The 17990-nt window shown below is 33.9% G+C and overlaps 1 protein-coding gene across 1 annotated transcript; it reads left to right on the forward strand.

Annotated features, from left to right (window-relative positions):
* The first annotated feature begins 208 nt into the window (after positions 1–208).
* LOC108215113 (putative polyol transporter 1) lies at positions 209–4292 on the forward strand. The gene is made up of 3 exons (XM_017387499.2): positions 209–499; positions 803–1165; positions 3009–4292. Exons 1-3 carry the CDS (start codon positions 214–216, stop codon positions 4064–4066), a joined length of 1707 nt encoding a protein of 568 aa, XP_017242988.1. The 5' UTR covers positions 209–213; the 3' UTR covers positions 4067–4292.
* Positions 4293–17990: the final 13698 nt, after the last annotated feature.

Here is a 17990-nt window from a genome sequence, read left to right on the forward strand (position 1 = left end):
AACTTCCTTTTTTTACCACGATAATATACTTTAGAATGGGACACTAACATGCCGTGAGAAATTAACACTGTGATCAATAACTAATGCTAAAACAAATTACTCTATAATTATATTTTAGTTGAGTTAAATCAATGATAAAATTCTACCGCACACAGTGCAGTGGCTTCGCTCTATTTAAGCACTCTATAATTATATTTTAGTTGAGTTAAATCAATGATAAAATTCTACCGCACACAGTGCAGTGGCTTCGCTCTATTTAAGCAGTTGAGTGTACAAATAATTAGCCTCAGAACCCAAACTCAATATTCATCCACTATCACTTTGTACTGCAATTGCTCTCTTTTTCTTTTCTTCGCAAAGATGGTCGGAACTTCTGATCTATCCAGAGAAGTTTTCGCCGACTCCTCATCCTTGAACAATCCCAAAAAACCTAAAAGAAATAAGTATGCATTTATCTGTGCTATTTTAGCTTCCATGACTTCCATCCTACTTGGCTATGGTATGTTTTTAGATTCTTCTTAAACGAAGTGTTGAATTTTACGGAGACCATTTTTTTCTCGGAGACTTTTAAGCATAGTTGAAATATTATATAATATATTATTATGTTTAGCATGTTATGCTTGCTATATATATGATTTCGGAGATTTCTAAGGTGAATTTTGTAGAAACTTTTAAAATGTACGTGACGTTATATGTTCTGTTTTCATATGTCCTGTGCTTTGGCGGAACAAGCAATTCCAAAAACTGCTGTTCGGAAAAGCTGCTAATCTAACCTGTGTGTTTGTTTTTGTGTTTTTGTAAGACACGGGAGTGTTGAGTGGAGCAGCCATCTACATCAAAAAAGATCTCCGATTCACAGACGTCCAGATCGAAGTTATCGTGGGAATAATCAACATCTTCTCCCTCCTGGGCTCCGCCGTGGCCGGAAGAACCTCAGACTGGATCGGCAGACGTTACACCATGGTACTAGCCGGCGTCATATTTTTTCTGGGAGCCATTTTGATGGGGTTTGCCACAAACTTTGCATTTCTCATGGTTGGCCGGTTTGTTGCCGGACTTGGAGTTGGTTACGCTATGATGATCGCTCCGGTGTACACGGCTGAGGTTGCTCCGGCGTCGTCCCGGGGTTTTCTCACTTCATTCCCGGAGGTTTTCATTAATGCCGGTACGTTAAATATTTAGTTTTCCTAATTTGTTCAGATATGGATATGGTAGACTACATCATATTTGTTTCCTTGATAATTACATGATCTTAACTGCAATTAGTTTTTTACATGTAGTAAGACTATTATTGTTCATGATGTTTATCACAAATATCTCATGTATATAAATAATGTGGCAGAAATTAAGCCTTATACAGCGGAGTGAGTGATGTTAATAGTATTTTTATATGGGTCATGTTTTCACAAACAAAATGTTCTCACTTGGACACGTATGTCTTCTAAATTAGTATTAGTTTTTAATCGCTGCAAAATATGGGTTGTTATATATATTAATATAAATATATATATGTTACATGTTTTTTTAATCAAAAATATATTTTTCGATACAATAAATTCTATTTTTGGTTTGACTAAGATCCTATAATTGTGAACTCTCTAGAGTAGAAATTCGTTTTAGAATAGGAGTGGGGCAGGAGAAAATTATTTGTAAAGGACTTCATTTCCAAATTGGAATTTTACTTGTAGTGAGGGTTTTTGTATACTACATGAACTAGGCCTGTACGCGGTTCGGATTGGTTCGGTTGGAAGGTAATAACCGAACCAAACCGCAACTTGCGGTTTTCTAAAATCTCAAACCGTAACCAAACTGTTGGTTAAAAAAAACCAACCAAATCCACCCACGTAATTGCGGTCGGTTGCGGTTTGAGTTGCGGTTCAACCGCTAAAATAGTTAGACAAAGAAATTCTATCATACACTCTGATATAAGTTTTCACTTGGAGCATGAAATAAATTACAGTCATGGACACATTGACTAATTTATATTGGGTTTTGCTCAAAGAATCCAAATTTCATTAATTTAGTAACTTTTATTTATTTATGTGAATATCTATATGTAAATATATAAACATATATAATAAAAATATTTAAATTTATATAATGTGCGGTTGGCGGTTGCGGTTGGTTTTTTGCGGTTTTAAAAAAAATGAATCCGCAACCAAACCGCGAATTAATGGTTATTAAAAAATCCATCCGCGACCGCCCACATTGTGCGGTTATCCATAATACACGGATCGGTTGCGGGTGGTTGTTGCGGTTGATGCGGTTGAGCGGATTGAATGTACAGCCCTAACATGAACAATTATGAAGGACATTTTGTAAACTAAAATATTATAAAATTAGTTGGTGAGGAGTCGTTTTAGAATTAGAATGCGACTTGCAAGAGTGTTTGTATTCTATCAACGATAATTTAACTTATAAAATAATTTTAGATAATGATTTATTTATTATGAACATTGTGTTAATCAAAATAGTATAATAAGTTAATAACTAATTATACCTCGTTCCAGTTATATAATATTCATATATTTTAATAAATCTAATGTGAGCGGGAATCAAATCAGGGGACGACAACAAGATCATGCTCTTTTCATGATCTGTTTTAATAAATTAGGAGTGAGCATGACCCGGAATGACAACAAGGTTCTTCTGGATTTTTTGATATTATTCTTTATGTAGTTTATTAACATTTGTTTTGGACCATATAAATAATGTGCTGCGCTAAGAGCTAGATATATGTTTCTGACAGCGTTGTGGATGCATATGTGAATCATAGATTTGAACATTTTGTGGTCCTGTACGCATGACTCACCCCCAAATAATGGAGTACGAGTTGTTTCTTTTACACTTTTAGGAATGACGTAGCTATCACTCCCACACTTATAATTTGTACACTAATTAATCATAACAACGGATGAGATACAGAGTACCTGATAATTTATCTATGATCATGATTTTTAATTTTTCTCGAAATTTTTTCTGATGTGTAATTGTGTGATATTTGACAGGGGTGTTGCTCGGGTATGTATCGAACTTTGCATTTGCCAAATGTCCACTTTGGTTAGGCTGGCGACTCATGCTTGGGATCGGAGCACTTCCTTCAGTTGCTTTGGCCGTTTTTGTGTTATATATGCCTGAGTCGCCGCGTTGGCTGGTTATGAAGGGCCGGCTTGGTGAAGCGAGGGAGGTACTGGAGAAAACCTCGACGAGCAAGGAAGAAGCTCACCAGAGGCTATCTGATATCAAGGAAGCTGCTGGGATTGATAAAGATTGTAATGCTGATGTTGTGGAAGTTCCAAAACGTAAGAAAGACGAGGCGGTGTGGAAGGAATTGATCCTTCACCCTACACCCGCTGTTCGCCATGCTGCAATTACGGGCATTGGGATTCATTTCTTCCAACAGGCTTGTGGTATTGATGCTGTTGTTCTGTACAGCCCTCGGATTTTTGAGAAAGCGGGTATCAAAAGTGATGATAAGAAGCTGCTGGCAACAATTGCTGTTGGAATCTGCAAAACGGTCTTTATTCTGATATCGACGTTTCAGCTAGATAAAATTGGACGACGCCCACTGATGTTAACAAGTATGGGGGGTATGGTTATTTCTCTACTTGTACTGGCGGGATCACTGACGGTTATTAACCGCTCAGATCATACTATTGGCTGGGCTGTCGGTTTGGCAATATTTGCTGTGTATGCTTTTGTGTCAATATTTTCGAGTGGGATGGGACCAATTGCTTGGGTTTATAGTTCGGAGGTGTTCCCTTTGAGGCTAAGGGCACAGGGCTGTAGTATTGGAGTGGCGGTGAACCGTGGCATGAGTGGCATCATTGGAATGACATTTTTATCAATGTACAAGGCCATGACTATTGGTGGTGCATTCCTTTTATTTGCCGTGATTGCAGCTATCGGGTGGGTGTTTATGTACACACTGTTCCCAGAAACACAAGGTCGAAATCTGGAAGAAATTGAATTATTGTTTGGCAGCTACTTTAACTGGAGGAAGACATTGAGGGATTTGAAGGCAAAAGAAGCCGCAGAAGCAAAGAATCACGAGGTTGTGGTTTAGGTTAATGTAAGGTTGAAAGATGTTATATTAGCTTTGTGTAAAGGGTAGTTTTAAAAAAGCCCTTAGTGCGTTTTGGAGTATGTGTGACATGTTTATTAACCATCACACTAGGATTTATAATAAGAGGGACGAAGAAGCCATTCGTATTTGTTATGTGCTTATCTACTGAAATGAATTTGCTCAATAGTACCAATATTATATATTGCATTCTGTTTTTGCTGCTTCATTTGTAAGAACCAGAAAAGAGATTCTTTTCTATTAACTCGACATGTTGGCCTTGCGGAGTAGGACAGGCCTGACAAATGATATTAAGTAGCTTAAGGTAGTGAAATCTTTTCTAATTTGAACTCGTAAGTTCCTATGCTTTCGTACAGAGTTATTGATGCAGGATCCGCAGAAACTAATGCTGATCCTGGCTTTCGGCTCAAATCTTACTGCCTTGCTATGTTAGTTCACTCAAAGGATGTCATGATGTCTTGTTGGAGTTAGCAAAATCTGCATTTATGTACCATGTGTCATGAGGAGGACAAGGTTTCATGGTCCCCTGAGTTGTTTTGCTGAATGGTGATCATCTGTGGACGGACAGCCCTTCTGCGAATCGGTTAGGGTCAATTTATGATGAATGAAACTGGAGATAAGGTAAGATTAGCCGGTGTGTCATGTCGGAGTTTGTAGAGGGATGAATCATATTGTTCGGCAAGGAAATCACTTATCTATAAAGAATAGTGGCCGACAAACTTATATTAATATCATCACATACAACTCACAACCAACATCATTCCATGACCATTTCTGTATTCAGTTCTGTGTACCTATCATTACTCTTTAATTAAATCTAAACATAAATTAATTAGCTTTTCTCGTTGATTAACCGGATGGTTGATCAGATTGTGCAGAGACAGGCTTCTCAAGACTGCAAAAATTGCACAGCTATGTTGGAATCAGTTTTTTCTTTTGCAACCTCTTTAAAAATATTTACCCCAAACGAAATATTTTTAGAGAAGAGATGTAGCAGTTTTTGATCCTTCTGCATCAAAATTTTACATTGTTAAAATGCTCTGTATTGTTGGTTTCCATCCCCAAGAAACCCCAAAACAATAATTTGACTCTATATTGAAAAAACAGGAATTCTAGCAGACTAATTACTTCTAAAAATGACTTATACAGCCCAGCTAAATTGTCCATGCCTAATAATTCTCTATCACGTGTCTGAGCGCTCTTTGGGCCATCTATACAAGCTTTTCAACAGGATTAGTTACAACAAATCTTCTGTGTTCTGGGTATCTACTGAACCAGTCTCGTAGATAATGTTTTGAGCATGCATTATACAGTATGAAGTGGAACAATTTGATGCGAGGATCCCTGCACGACCACTGAAAATGACCTGCAGCATTAAGAAAAAGCCTATACATAACAATGGTGATTGTGTTAAATAAGATATTTTATGCTCAAAATGAAGTGAATTATAAATAATAAATAAATATATACTATTCTACAACTTTTCACACGACAAACATGTGTGTCCAAGAGCCGCCTCCCTGTAAACCCTAATGAGAGTCGACCTCCTATTTCTCTCATTTTTCTTCTCACCCGCCGCCTCCCCTCCGCCTCTACCTTCATACACTCGATCTAAATAAACAGATCTTATTCTGCTCTCTCTTGTTTTTCTTGTTTTTCTTTTCAATAATTTTCAATAATCTTCATCTTTTTGGTGAGATTTTTGATTCTTGCATCCATCTTTTTGGGTGTTTTATGTCTCTCATTTTGGAGTGGTTTGTGTCTCTCCTTTTGGAGTGGTTGTGTGTTTTAATATGTTTTGGTGTGTTCAGTTTTGTTATTTTGGTCCGTTGATAATGATTCAATTGGTGTATCGGGAGATCTGTGAAGCCAGCTTTGAATCTGAAACGGTAGTGATTATCGCAAAAGCTCACCTTGCACAACGAAAGATTGTTCAATATATCGGGACATCTGTATTTCCAGCCTCAGTTGGCGTAACTGAGGGGTATGAACACGGTACTATCACCTGTTTTTTATGTGCACAGGTCAATTGTGATGCTACTATTTTCAAGATTGTTGGTGTCGACTGGATTGCTCTAGAAACCTTTGTAATCATTTTTATTGTGAAGAATATTTGTATTCTGTTTGTTAAACGATCTGAAAATAGAATGACTAGTTATTTAGCTCATTTTATTTCCCAATCAGGTTGTATTATCAGTTCGGGGAATTGTTCTGACTGTGTTTGAGAGTTTTAATGAATGCATTTTGTCAAAAAAAATAAAAAATAAATATATACTTGCAACATATTCGAGTGTTTCAATGATTTATTTATAGGGTAGTAAGTGTTTGATAATCTACTTATCTATTTGTACTAGGATTGTGCCGCTACCGCGAGTTTTAATTTATAGAAATTTTTTTTGCAAAAGATATTATATTTAAATTATAATATAATGTTAATAATTTTTCTCATAAATAGAACTACCTATATTATATATAAAGGCACCTAATTTTTCTTAAATATTACTTACGATTTGACGTGGTGAATGCTAATATAATGTTGTTATTGGTTAACATACTATTTATCATATTTATAAAATTAAGCGAGATGAGCAAGGAAGTTATGAATTTTGTTAAAATATTTTTTTTTGCAAATTACAAAATTAAGAATATTGTAATTACCCTGTTTTAATAATAAAGAAGAATTTGTTTAATATCCAATTCAATTTTTTTGTTAAACATTTTAATATATGTCAAATGTAGACTAATGTACAATATGAAATGAATTATTAAAATAAAATGAATAATGAACTATAAGTTCAAAGCAAAGCATCAAAATTCGTCGAGATCTTTTTTTTTAAGTTTAACATAAACATATGAGTTTCGTTTATAGGCCGTATAAAATGAATAAAATATAAATGAATTATTACAAATATCTTCTTAAAGCAGTGATGTTGAAAAACTTTGATTTCTATTACAATATTAATCTTGGAAGCCGTAACGCAGGGGTATGATTAATACTTTAGCTTGCTGCGCCTTAACTGTGAGTAGGGGTGGCAATATCAGACACGACCCGAAACCCGACACGAACCCGACCCAACCCGAAACCCGATTTACTGAGACAGAAACCCGAAAGTGACCCGAAAATCACCCGACAGACCCGAAATGGACCCGAAATGACCCGAAACTAGAATTTCATTTGTAATAACTTCAATTTTTGGTTTTATTCAATTTTAAGTGATTTTAGGTTGACCCGAAATCGACCCGATTGCTGACACGAACACGACCCGTTACCCGAAATTGCCACCCCTAACTGTGAGTAGTTTTTGATGCAAATCAGCAGTAATTGATCCAGATTGAGTATACTTACTTCATATTTAGGTAAGACGTAATCTTTTAACTATCTCATTTTATCTATTTTCAGAAATCAGAGGATATGTATGTTGTTGAATAATTTAGTGTTGTTCAATCTATTGTGACAGCAAATGTTTATCTTCTAATGTTGTATCTTTGGTTTTAGGTATGGCTTATGATCCGAGGTTTCCTGTTGAGTTCTTGAAAGCTTTAATATATGTTTCGAATGGCAGCCTCCCGCAGAAATTGGTACTCGCTTATCTTCTTTTCTCTTATTTTACCATGTCTAATTTGTTATTAAGCCCAATGCATTTTTTGTTCTCAGTTTCTTCCCCGTCTGCCTGGGATTGTAAATGTTCAGACAATGGATGGGGATAGGTTTCCAATCAAGTTCTCAGCCGAAGATGGGTCTTTCTTTGACATGCATGCTCTTTTGACAAAGTTGTTCCCTAAAGAATGTCAGTTTTTTTATTGCAAGTACCTTAGAGGGCCTAATTTTGAAGTGTTTCTGTTAGATGGGCATTATGATTTGCATGGGATATCTGGTATGTGGTTATAACTTGTTATAACTTGTTTAATTTGTCCTAAGTCTGTATATTGTAATCAATATTCTTTGTTTCAGGAATGCCTTCTCCTTTTCAGTGCATGTTTATTAGAATTTTTCCCAATTTGTCAAGCAAGTGGAAACCTCTGGTAATTTTTTTTTTAATATTTTACTTATGTGAACACATCTTTCCTGTTATTATTTTGGGAAAACTTCAAAAATCTTAATATCCCAAAGTCGAGGTTGTCTGAAGAATTTATTTTTAAAATTCCTCGTGAAATAAGATTCCAAGTTAGCGATGGCAGTTTCTTTGGGGGGATATTTGATAATGGGGATGGCACCATAACTAGTCTGCAAAAAGTGTATAAGTTCTATAACTTGTCCAGATTTGAGTCCATGGTCTTCACATACGTTGGAGGTGATTTGTTTGTTGCGCATGCTTTCGGAAAAGATTGTATACCAAAGATTTTGAACAGTAAGCATTGAATTGAAACTAATTGTCTATTACTATTTGATTGTTGTTTATACTATCTCATTGTTCTCGTTAATTTTATTTTAGGGGATTGTGCTGAATTATTTGAAGTTCAAATCAAGCCATCTCATCTTCTAGACTATGATTTTGGAGTGGTAAGTTAGCTCATTGAACTTTTCAGTCTTTGATTTGGTATTTGTTTGTTACTCATATGGGTTCATCGAACATTAATTTGCAGACAATACCTGCAAAGTTCAAGTCCGTCATGTTGAAAATTGGGTCTACTGAAATTATTAACATAAAGCATGGTAATGATCGTTGGAATGTGCTTTTAAAAAAGAGACTTAACAGGGTTGAACTCCATACTGGATGGACTTTGCTGTGGAAATCCTTGCGCTTGCTGCCTGGCGACATATGTGTTTTCAGGAGCACAAGTTTGAATCATAAATTTAATTGTGAGGTATATAGGCATCATGTTTGAAGGTGATGTTGTTTTAAATTATGATGGCTTGAAGATTAGAAGATATGTTACTTGGTGTCTGATGTTATTTTTATTGGTTCTGGTTTGATCAAAAATTATTGTTCTGTAAACTCAACTCATTTAAAAATCTCTATTAGATGTTTTTGTGAAAAAATGGAGTTGCTATGTTTTTGTTGAATTACCTTTACTGGCCTCGAAACTTAATCAAAATAATTAACTAAATAGGGTAAGACTTTGCTCATGAATCTTGGTACATCATGGTAAATTGTTAATCTTAGAAGACAGGCATTAATACTGTTAAACTTACAGACTGAACCGTGATGTGTTCCTTAGATGATGAATAGGCTTATATATCTACTCGCAATATTTTTGGTGAGCTTCTTCTTCCTTTTTGGCCTCTTATCAACCTCTGGGCTTTTGATGTTTGGATCGGAGAAATCTTCGATATGATAACTTGGACCTGAATCTTGTGGGAAATAAATATATTACTTCATTAGCCTTAAAGTAATAATTATGTTCTAATCATTTCCTATGTATTACCTGAGTGACTGTCGTTGGAAATGTTGATTGGGGAGTAAGGAGTTCTTCTTCAGCTATAGTTTCGTTTGTTGGACATGCATAAATCCCAGTAGCGTAGTATGTACCAAGCTGTTTTAATATATTAGAGTCTTTAATCTCCAGCTTAATTGCGAAATGCTGATTTTCCAGGGCCTTTATAATTTGCGGTACCTTCTTGTTTTGTATTACCTATTTTTAGAGCAACCATGGATGTTGTATAAAACAGATAAAATGATAGTTTAGAATATAAAATAAAATTTAAATGTCACTCACTTCCTCATCGAAGTCCATCACAACCAAATTGAATATAGTCCTGATTTCACGATCAAGAAGAAGTATATTAATCTCACCAGTCTTGTCCTCTGCCTGAACATGTATCTCCCACCTGTTATTTTATTGGTTTGTATTATTAAGTTTGTTTGACAGGAGAAGATTATATATGATTTATAAATTTATAAACTTAATATAACTTTATGAGTTATATATTAATTGTATACCTTAAATATGGTTCTGGCACATTTCTATCAGAGCATCTATAACACTTTAGAGTTCCATTCTTCATCTCGATTATTTTGTAGCATGAAGTGCAGTGGTAGCGGAACCATACTCCTGTCTCCAAGACCTTTTTTATTTTGACTTTGCAGATAATCTCTTTCTGGCAATGACATTTTGTTAAATGTTATAAAATTAAAACTTTAAGGAATATGAACAGAATAAGTCTATGGTTATGTTCTTTACCTCAGCATATTGTATTGGTAGTTTCTTTACATCAGCCAATGCAAGTTTTTCATCTTTTTGCTTAACGTGATTGACGAAATTGTATTTGGAAAACTTTCCCTGTGCATACCTGTTATAAAAATGCTTGGCATAATTGTCTTTCTGAGTTGGATATTAGAAATAGGTTGGAGTAAACAGAAATTGACCTATATATGTAAAGAACTTACATTTTCCTAAGAACCGCCATGCTCTCGTCGTCATAATTGATGTAGAATTTAGTTGCCGTCACATTTGCTACTTCATATTGCTTTGAAGTCTGCCTTGGTGGTTGCCATGAGGTTATTTTTGCACTTGCTATGATGATTATTGTTGGATATTCTTCAACACATTGAATTGCCTCATTGAATTTCTCAGCCATAGCATCCCAAAAACAAACATTTACAGATGTTCTTCAAAGTAGGATATATTTTGTTACACTATGTTCTATGATTTTGTTTGATATAACAATCTACCTTAGGGGCGAATCATTACCTGCCATCCACAATGTTGAACTTTATTTGTTTTTGTTTTTTTCCAAAGCGATTTACCAAATCACCTATGGGGGTGTCTCTCTCTATGATACCAACAACATCTTGACATGCAAGAGAATAAAGAATTTAGTATTTTACGTTTGCAAGTCACTGTATAGTAAAAAATATATGTTAGAAGATAGTATTATAACCTGTAAGATATAGGTTTTGGTCAGCAATGTTTTCTAACTGGATTAGATCGTAGAAATCAAACATGTTTCTCTGGACCAATCCATCTTCAAGGTCTACTTTTTCAATCTGAGTGAAGTTGGTTAGGATAATTTGTTTATCATGGTTAACACATCTAAACTTCTTAGAGGTATCATATTCTTTTATGGTAAAGTTTGAAATGATGCATATATTTCCATCTTTCAGCTTTGTTTCTTGCTCTTCAAACACCTTTCCGGGGACAAAAGCATGCATTCTAAAATTCTGACTATAAACATTGCATAATATAACATATTTTGTTATGATTTCTATTACACACACAAGCAGATCATAAAAACATATTTATGATAAAAAATATATATATTTCAAACCTTATCATCAAGGAAAAGAAGATTTATTCCTTTCCAACTATCACCGGAGGTTGAATTCCCCTTCCAGTTTCTTATGATTCGAACCTTAATCTTCCAGTTGAAAGATCCGGCAGTGAGGTCGGTCAAACAGTTAAAATCTGATAAAGACATTTCTCTCTGATATGTTTTCTACAACCTGGTTGATTAAAAGTTTTTAACGTTCTTCACCAATCTATATTGGAGGTCCTAATAATGATCGACGGTTTAGTAGGTGAATCCATAATTTATGTTGATGTGATGTTGTTAGATCTTGAAAGATTTATGATAAAGTTTTAAGGTTATTACACAGTCCATAATATTCTCCCTTGGACAAAAGTTTTGGAAAGATACATGCCACACATAGTACTAAATTTTTGAAGTACATAATTTAAAGGCAATCTGACAGTAGCAAAAAGCGGATAGAAAACAGCATGAAAACTTGTGAAGGCAAGTCTCTGACAAACAGCTATGTTCTTAGGTTTTCCACCAGACGATACAAAATGATAAATGCCAATTTTCCTCCTTAGTCCTCAATAGTACTGACTGCCTTTGGTCCCCTGTTAAATAATTTAATCTGAAGTTCATGTGCGATAAATAGATTATGCAAGATTTAAGGTATGTTAAATTTTTTACCTGTTTTTTGTTTTTGAGTTGGTAGCCGTTTAATGTCATGTCTTCATCCTCACTCTCGCTTATGACTCCGATTAGCTTCCAGCCTTTTTTTTTCGGTGCCAACTTTGACTGATCCCTTGCATTAACTGTTTTTTTGTCTTTGATTGGATTCTTTTCTTGTGCAAATCATTATATAAACCAGGTAAACTATGAACAATTAATATATAGATTAAACATAAATAATTCCACAGAACCTTCTTAATCTTAATAGCTTTTTCTCGGTTGAATGAAGGTTTCTGTGATGAAATCACCCCTGCGTTGGCATTCTTCTCTTTGTCGGGCTTGGCTGGTAATTTTTTTTGCTTAGAAACATTATGCGAGCCTTCTGTTTCAACATCCCTGTCCTGCCATTGTATCCAACAACAGCATTTAGTTCAGAATTCATAATGACTAATTAGAGTTTATTACATAGAAATTAATTATGGGATAATAGTAACGGGTTAAATATCAAATTGGTCACTGAAGTGGAGGTCATATATCACTTTGCTCACTAATCTTAACGGGGTCTCATTTTAATCATTAAAGACATAATAAATGTCAATCAAGTACCTCCAAATTTTAGTCCAAAGAGTAAAAATATTATTTATAGAGTTTGACACATTACTTTTTATAACTACCACAACCAACTAAAAGGTTATGACTATTCCTTACAAAAAAAAAAGGTTATGACTATTAGTATTTATGACAATATATTTAGATTTTATCAATCTTAATTTACTATTTATTTTTGATTAAAACAAAGAAAATATTAATATAACAAAAATTAAATAGTAAATAGACTTTATAAAATCTAAAAATATTATCATAAATACTAGAAATCATAATATTTTACTTGGTTGTGTTAGTATTCAAAAATAATGTGTCAAACTCTATAATTTGGAGTTACTTGATTGATATTTATTGTGACTTTACTGATTAAAATGAGACCCGGTTAAGATTAGTTAGCAAAGTGATATATGACCTCCACTTCAGTGACCACTTTGATATTTAACCCTAATAGTAACCTGGACATTGTGGTCATCCTCAGCATCTTCTGACATTTGGTCGACATGTTTAATACTTCCAACATTATCTTGAGCATCCATTAGTATGTCACAGACTTCATAAACTTCACTGATCTTGGATATATTATCTTGATTAATTGATAATGTCAAACTATATTCCTTGTTCAGCATATTTTTAAGTATAAGCGGGAATTTCCCGGCTTGTTCCTAAATTAAATTTCGACGTCAAATTTGGTAATGAAAAATATTCAAGCAAGCAGCAATTAAAATATATAAATATTAGTAATTGTCTCAAACCTCAGTTAGATCCAACTCTACGTCGAAAACCATCTTCCCCGTCAGACGTCTTATTTCGCGATCAGCCAGCATTAAAGGCAGGACACCAGTTTTATCACAGCTAAGGGCAAAGACTCTAAATCTGTAATAATGCACACGTCAACTTGTAGTGTTGATCATAAAAACTACATATTGAATATAATGTGTTAATTCTAAATCACCTTTTCTGTAGCCAAAGAAAGAAATGACTGCATCCACTGCACTTGTATCTTCCATCAATGAGATCGAGCTCTAAGTTGCATTTTGTGCAGATGTAGAAGAACCAATTTAAATGTTCTTCAATTTTTTTAACAGTAACTTTGCAATTAACCTTTGCCTACATGTCCAGAGTCAAGAGTATAAATAAAATTTTATGAACATTAGTTGAGCACATGTAATATCGGGAAAATATTTCGTACCTCTTTGTTCATTTTTTTTATAGCGGCAATGGACATATCCTCGATAACAACTTTTTCTAACTGAGTGACTGTGACTTCCTTCTCTACCAAAAGTCTTATCTTTGGACCTGTATTTTTTTTGATGTGGCGAATATATTCCGTAAAGAAAATAATGAAAACATAATAAGTTGATAAAGATATGAATTGGAATGGCATTGTTGAATAGCATGTTTAAAACCTTTTTTGCAATCTCTTCACTGCTGGGTGATCAACATTAATATAAAATCTTGTTGCTGGATAATTTGTTAGGTTAAGATCACCTAAAGAACAAATCATATTTTAATTAGGTTTTACTTCTAACAACACGAAACATTTTGTCAATAATTTTATAACAATGCTGTAAGATGATTAAATCTCAGTTATGTACTACATTTCTTAGGATAATATTACCTTGAAACTTCCCAATCTTTGCACTACTGAGAATGAACACAATATTTCCAGTAGTTATGTTTTTGATGGCTTCTTCAAACGTCTTAGCCATATCATCAAATAGTGTAACGCCTACATCCGTGCTGTGACATTGATAAAAATTGTTTAGAATTCATCGTAATGTTATTCGAACAAATATAAAGATGAAAGCTAACAAAATTTTTATGCACTAATATACTCACCTCCATCTGTTAATGTAAATTTCTTCTGTTGTTTTGCCTCGTCGCTATCATTCATGTAGTCTCTAAAATCCTGAGGATCTTTAAGAACTCCGCATACATCTTCATTATTTTATATATTTAAAATGAGTTATCATATTTCTTTGACCTAAAATAGCTTTCCAGTTTACCATGCAGTGAGTTAAAGAGTTACAGTTTTGCAGAAAGTACCACAAAGAAAACGTTTATCTTCTTCCATTGGTTGAAGGTCTTTCAAAGAGAAGAGATCCACCACCGGATTTGGTATAGTTAAGATTGTTGCGCAGATTTCCATTTTTGTGTAATGAGAGAAGAAGATATGTTTTTCAAAACGAACGCATCTGTTAAATTCCATTCTTGTATAGTCTTGAACTATGAAATTTGTTAGCTGATAGATTTCCCCTTCTACAATTTCCTTTTCAAAAAGTGGGGCCAATTTTGCGGCAATAAACCCATGAATACGGGTACGCTGGAGGAAAAAATTACACATGATGTATATATCTGTGGAGAATAGTTCATGTACGATTAAGATGTAAAGATGTTTTGAAGGAGTTAATGCACACAAACAAAATGTTTAAGCCTCAGAATTCTTTAGTTTCTGTAGTGATTCCTTTCCAAACAGCTTGCACTCTTGCCTTTATAGTCCATTTTATTGGAGAAGAATTCAAACTTGTGATTGGAGTGTGGCTGATGAATCCCATTTTCTTGATCTTGATAAGTGTATAATTTTATCAGGATGCAGTTCAGTGCAGTGGAAGTTACTTTTAATATATTTGTGAAATTGAGTTTATGTGTTATGGCACATGCATGGAGTGTTATGTTACACTACGCATTTAATGAACTCCGTAGTTGGTGAATGATCACAACTCACAACTGAGTTGTCTGACCTAGCTTTGACAGTAAAGCTATATTTTTTTCGCGCCTCTGCAGAAAGCTTATAAACCAAGGCGTGTTTACAGCTAATTTTCTGATATATACTGTCCTTCGCTTCAGTACTTTTCAACTGTTGTAAAGTTTTGGAAATGCAATCTTTTTTTTCATTTAAGAACCGGAGATTATTCAATTTTTATTATCCTTTTAGCATATGGCGTAGTGTCATTGTCTTTTATATCTGCTGTGTTCGTATTCTATCAATATCTTGTAAGTTATGAAATTACAATAATGTTGAAGAAATATATTCTCGATAAACATAACGACCAACATTTGACATAATAATCATAGATTACAAAATGAAAGCATAATATAATGAACCGCAGCTGCTGAACGATCTACTGATATTGCACTGCTACTCAAATCCATTTATCTCCCAGAACCTTAAAGGATTATAAAACATGAGCATGAACATAATTATAATGTAAATTATTTTGATGTATTAAATTTTTAATAAATTACCTTTTTCTAAGAACAACCTCTCTGCCAGTTTGATAGTTGAGGAAAATCTGTGTTGCTTTAACAGTCCTTATGGTTGTTTCTCCATTGTATTGATTTTTTATGATCTTACAACTTGAAATAGTGATAATTGAAGGCTTGCTCCTGTTTTCATTGACTTGTTTCTGGAATTGAAGTGCACAACGGTCCCACAGACGCACACGTACACGATCACTATTGTTATGATATATATGAAAACATTATTTAGAAACTGACATATAAAATTCTAAAATGAAATTTTGTTTAAGGTTGAAGAGAACTTACATTAGATCAGTCAAATAAAATTCTATGTAGAAATGTTTTTCAAAGCAGGACCATTCACTGGCTCCATAGGTTTCAGATCTTCGACAATACCAACTAAATCTTTGGTAAAATAGAAATAAATGGTTTTAGAAAAAAGCATGTACAATCTGGTGAACTATTGTATTACTAACCAACGTAAAGGGAATATTTAATTACCGATTAGGTAGTCATGTGTTTGAGCAGATTCGATCATCGTTTTCAGATTTTTTAAACAGAATATGTCTTTAGGAATCTGACTATAGCTTCTTGGCATGTCTGTTATAGCAGTGTTGCTATGGAGAACAATATGGAGTTCTGCTTCAAAACAACGATCTTTCTGGTTGAATGGCTCGACTGAAAAGTTGCTGATGACATAATGACATCCTTCGACGAACTTGTCCATCAAAGCATTAACAAGTTCTGAAGGTATCCAGCAGTGCAGACGATTATCCTGAAACAACATGAAATAAGACATGGTTACTAATTACAATATATCTATCTTATAAGTTACTATTCAACAAAAGAAATGGTTACATATTTGTCAATGATGATTAGGTTGATCCCGTGAACACGTTCATCGGAATCAGTCTCCGACCATTTTCTTGTGACTGCAACTTCAATGTTTAAGATGGATTTTTGGTGCAAGTGTAGATCATAAAGATAGGTCATCTCCATATCTGAAAAATGGCTTATGCTGTCGTTAGGTGTTGCCCTTTAAGAGCACTTTATAATGTCCTGCATGGTAAGTGGACGTAATGAATGCTTTCCACCTTTTCATTTTGTTGGTATGGATTTAATAAAGCCTGCATGTAAAATATACCCACATTAAAGATTTTACTTGAAGTATTTACAATGGATGGATATTTAATCATATATCATATAAATTTTATATTCATAATATAGGAGTTAGATATAATTTATTATGCTTTGTTTAATATTAAATTGGAATAAGTAGTTCAAATGATATAATGTAGTAGTATTCCTTTTTATATTATATTTTGTATTTAATTTTTGTTTTTAGTGTTTAAATGACTTTAAAAGAATATTTTTTTTGTAGTTGAAGCAAAGTGTTACGTATAAATTAATTTAATTTAGATATCTAAAGGCTAAGAAAAAAAAAGAATTAATGTAGTTGTTTGAAATATATTCATGGTTTTTGTTTAAACTTATAAATGAATTTTTTGGCTCTAGATTTAAAGAACATGACCGTTGTTTTTGTTGCATTACACTAATATCTGAGATTTATATTATTCATTTTTTAAAAATGTTTACTACTATAATACACAGAACACATATATATATTTTATGCTTAACCCCGAATGAATGAAATATAGTTTTAAAAATTAGGTCGATTTAATTATATATTTGCCCTAGGCTATTATCAGAAATATAATTTTTTAAGCAGAATTGACAATGCAAAGATGTACTATGAGCAAAATATCACTGTTACAAAATAAAAATACCAAAGGCCAGTGCGGTAAGATGTAGTAGAAAACATCAGTTGTAGATAAAATGATGAAAACATTAATACTAAGGGCCTATACGTAATTGTTAAGATCCTGCTTGTCTGATTAAGCTAATCGAAAATAATCTCGAACAGCATCTGAAGAAGAAAACAATAGCTGCATTGGCAATTTCTGACCCTGTCGATATGAGCTGGCCAACTATAAGGTGAGAAATGATCAGCGGGTTGTGTTTTGTAAGATTGACACATGGGAAACGACGGCTTCATAACTTGTCTTGCATCCCATCCTCCGGTGCATAGTCTGAGCCTGCCATTGAATGCCTCCGTGAAACTCTGCAGCTGTCCATTGAAAATTTGGTTATTCTTGAACCTAAAGTGAACAGCTTTTGCCGATACCTGGAAAACATTATTATCGAAGAATGGTCTGA

This window comes from Daucus carota, chromosome 1 (genome assembly GCF_001625215.2).
Source record: "Daucus carota subsp. sativus chromosome 1, DH1 v3.0, whole genome shotgun sequence".
Lineage (NCBI taxonomy): Eukaryota > Viridiplantae > Streptophyta > Magnoliopsida > Apiales > Apiaceae > Daucus > Daucus carota.

Excerpts from the sequence above, each read along its gene's own strand:
- LOC108215113 (XM_017387499.2), top strand. The coding sequence starts at position 214 with ATGATAAAATTCTACCGCACACAGTGCAGTGGCTTCGCTCTATTTAAG. Across the intron at positions 500-802 it reads TTCCATCCTACTTGGCTATG|ACACGGGAGTGTTGAGTGGA; the intron begins GTATGTTTTTAG and ends TGTTTTTGTAAG. Across the intron at positions 1,166-3,008 it reads GGAGGTTTTCATTAATGCCG|GGGTGTTGCTCGGGTATGTA; the intron begins GTACGTTAAATA and ends GATATTTGACAG.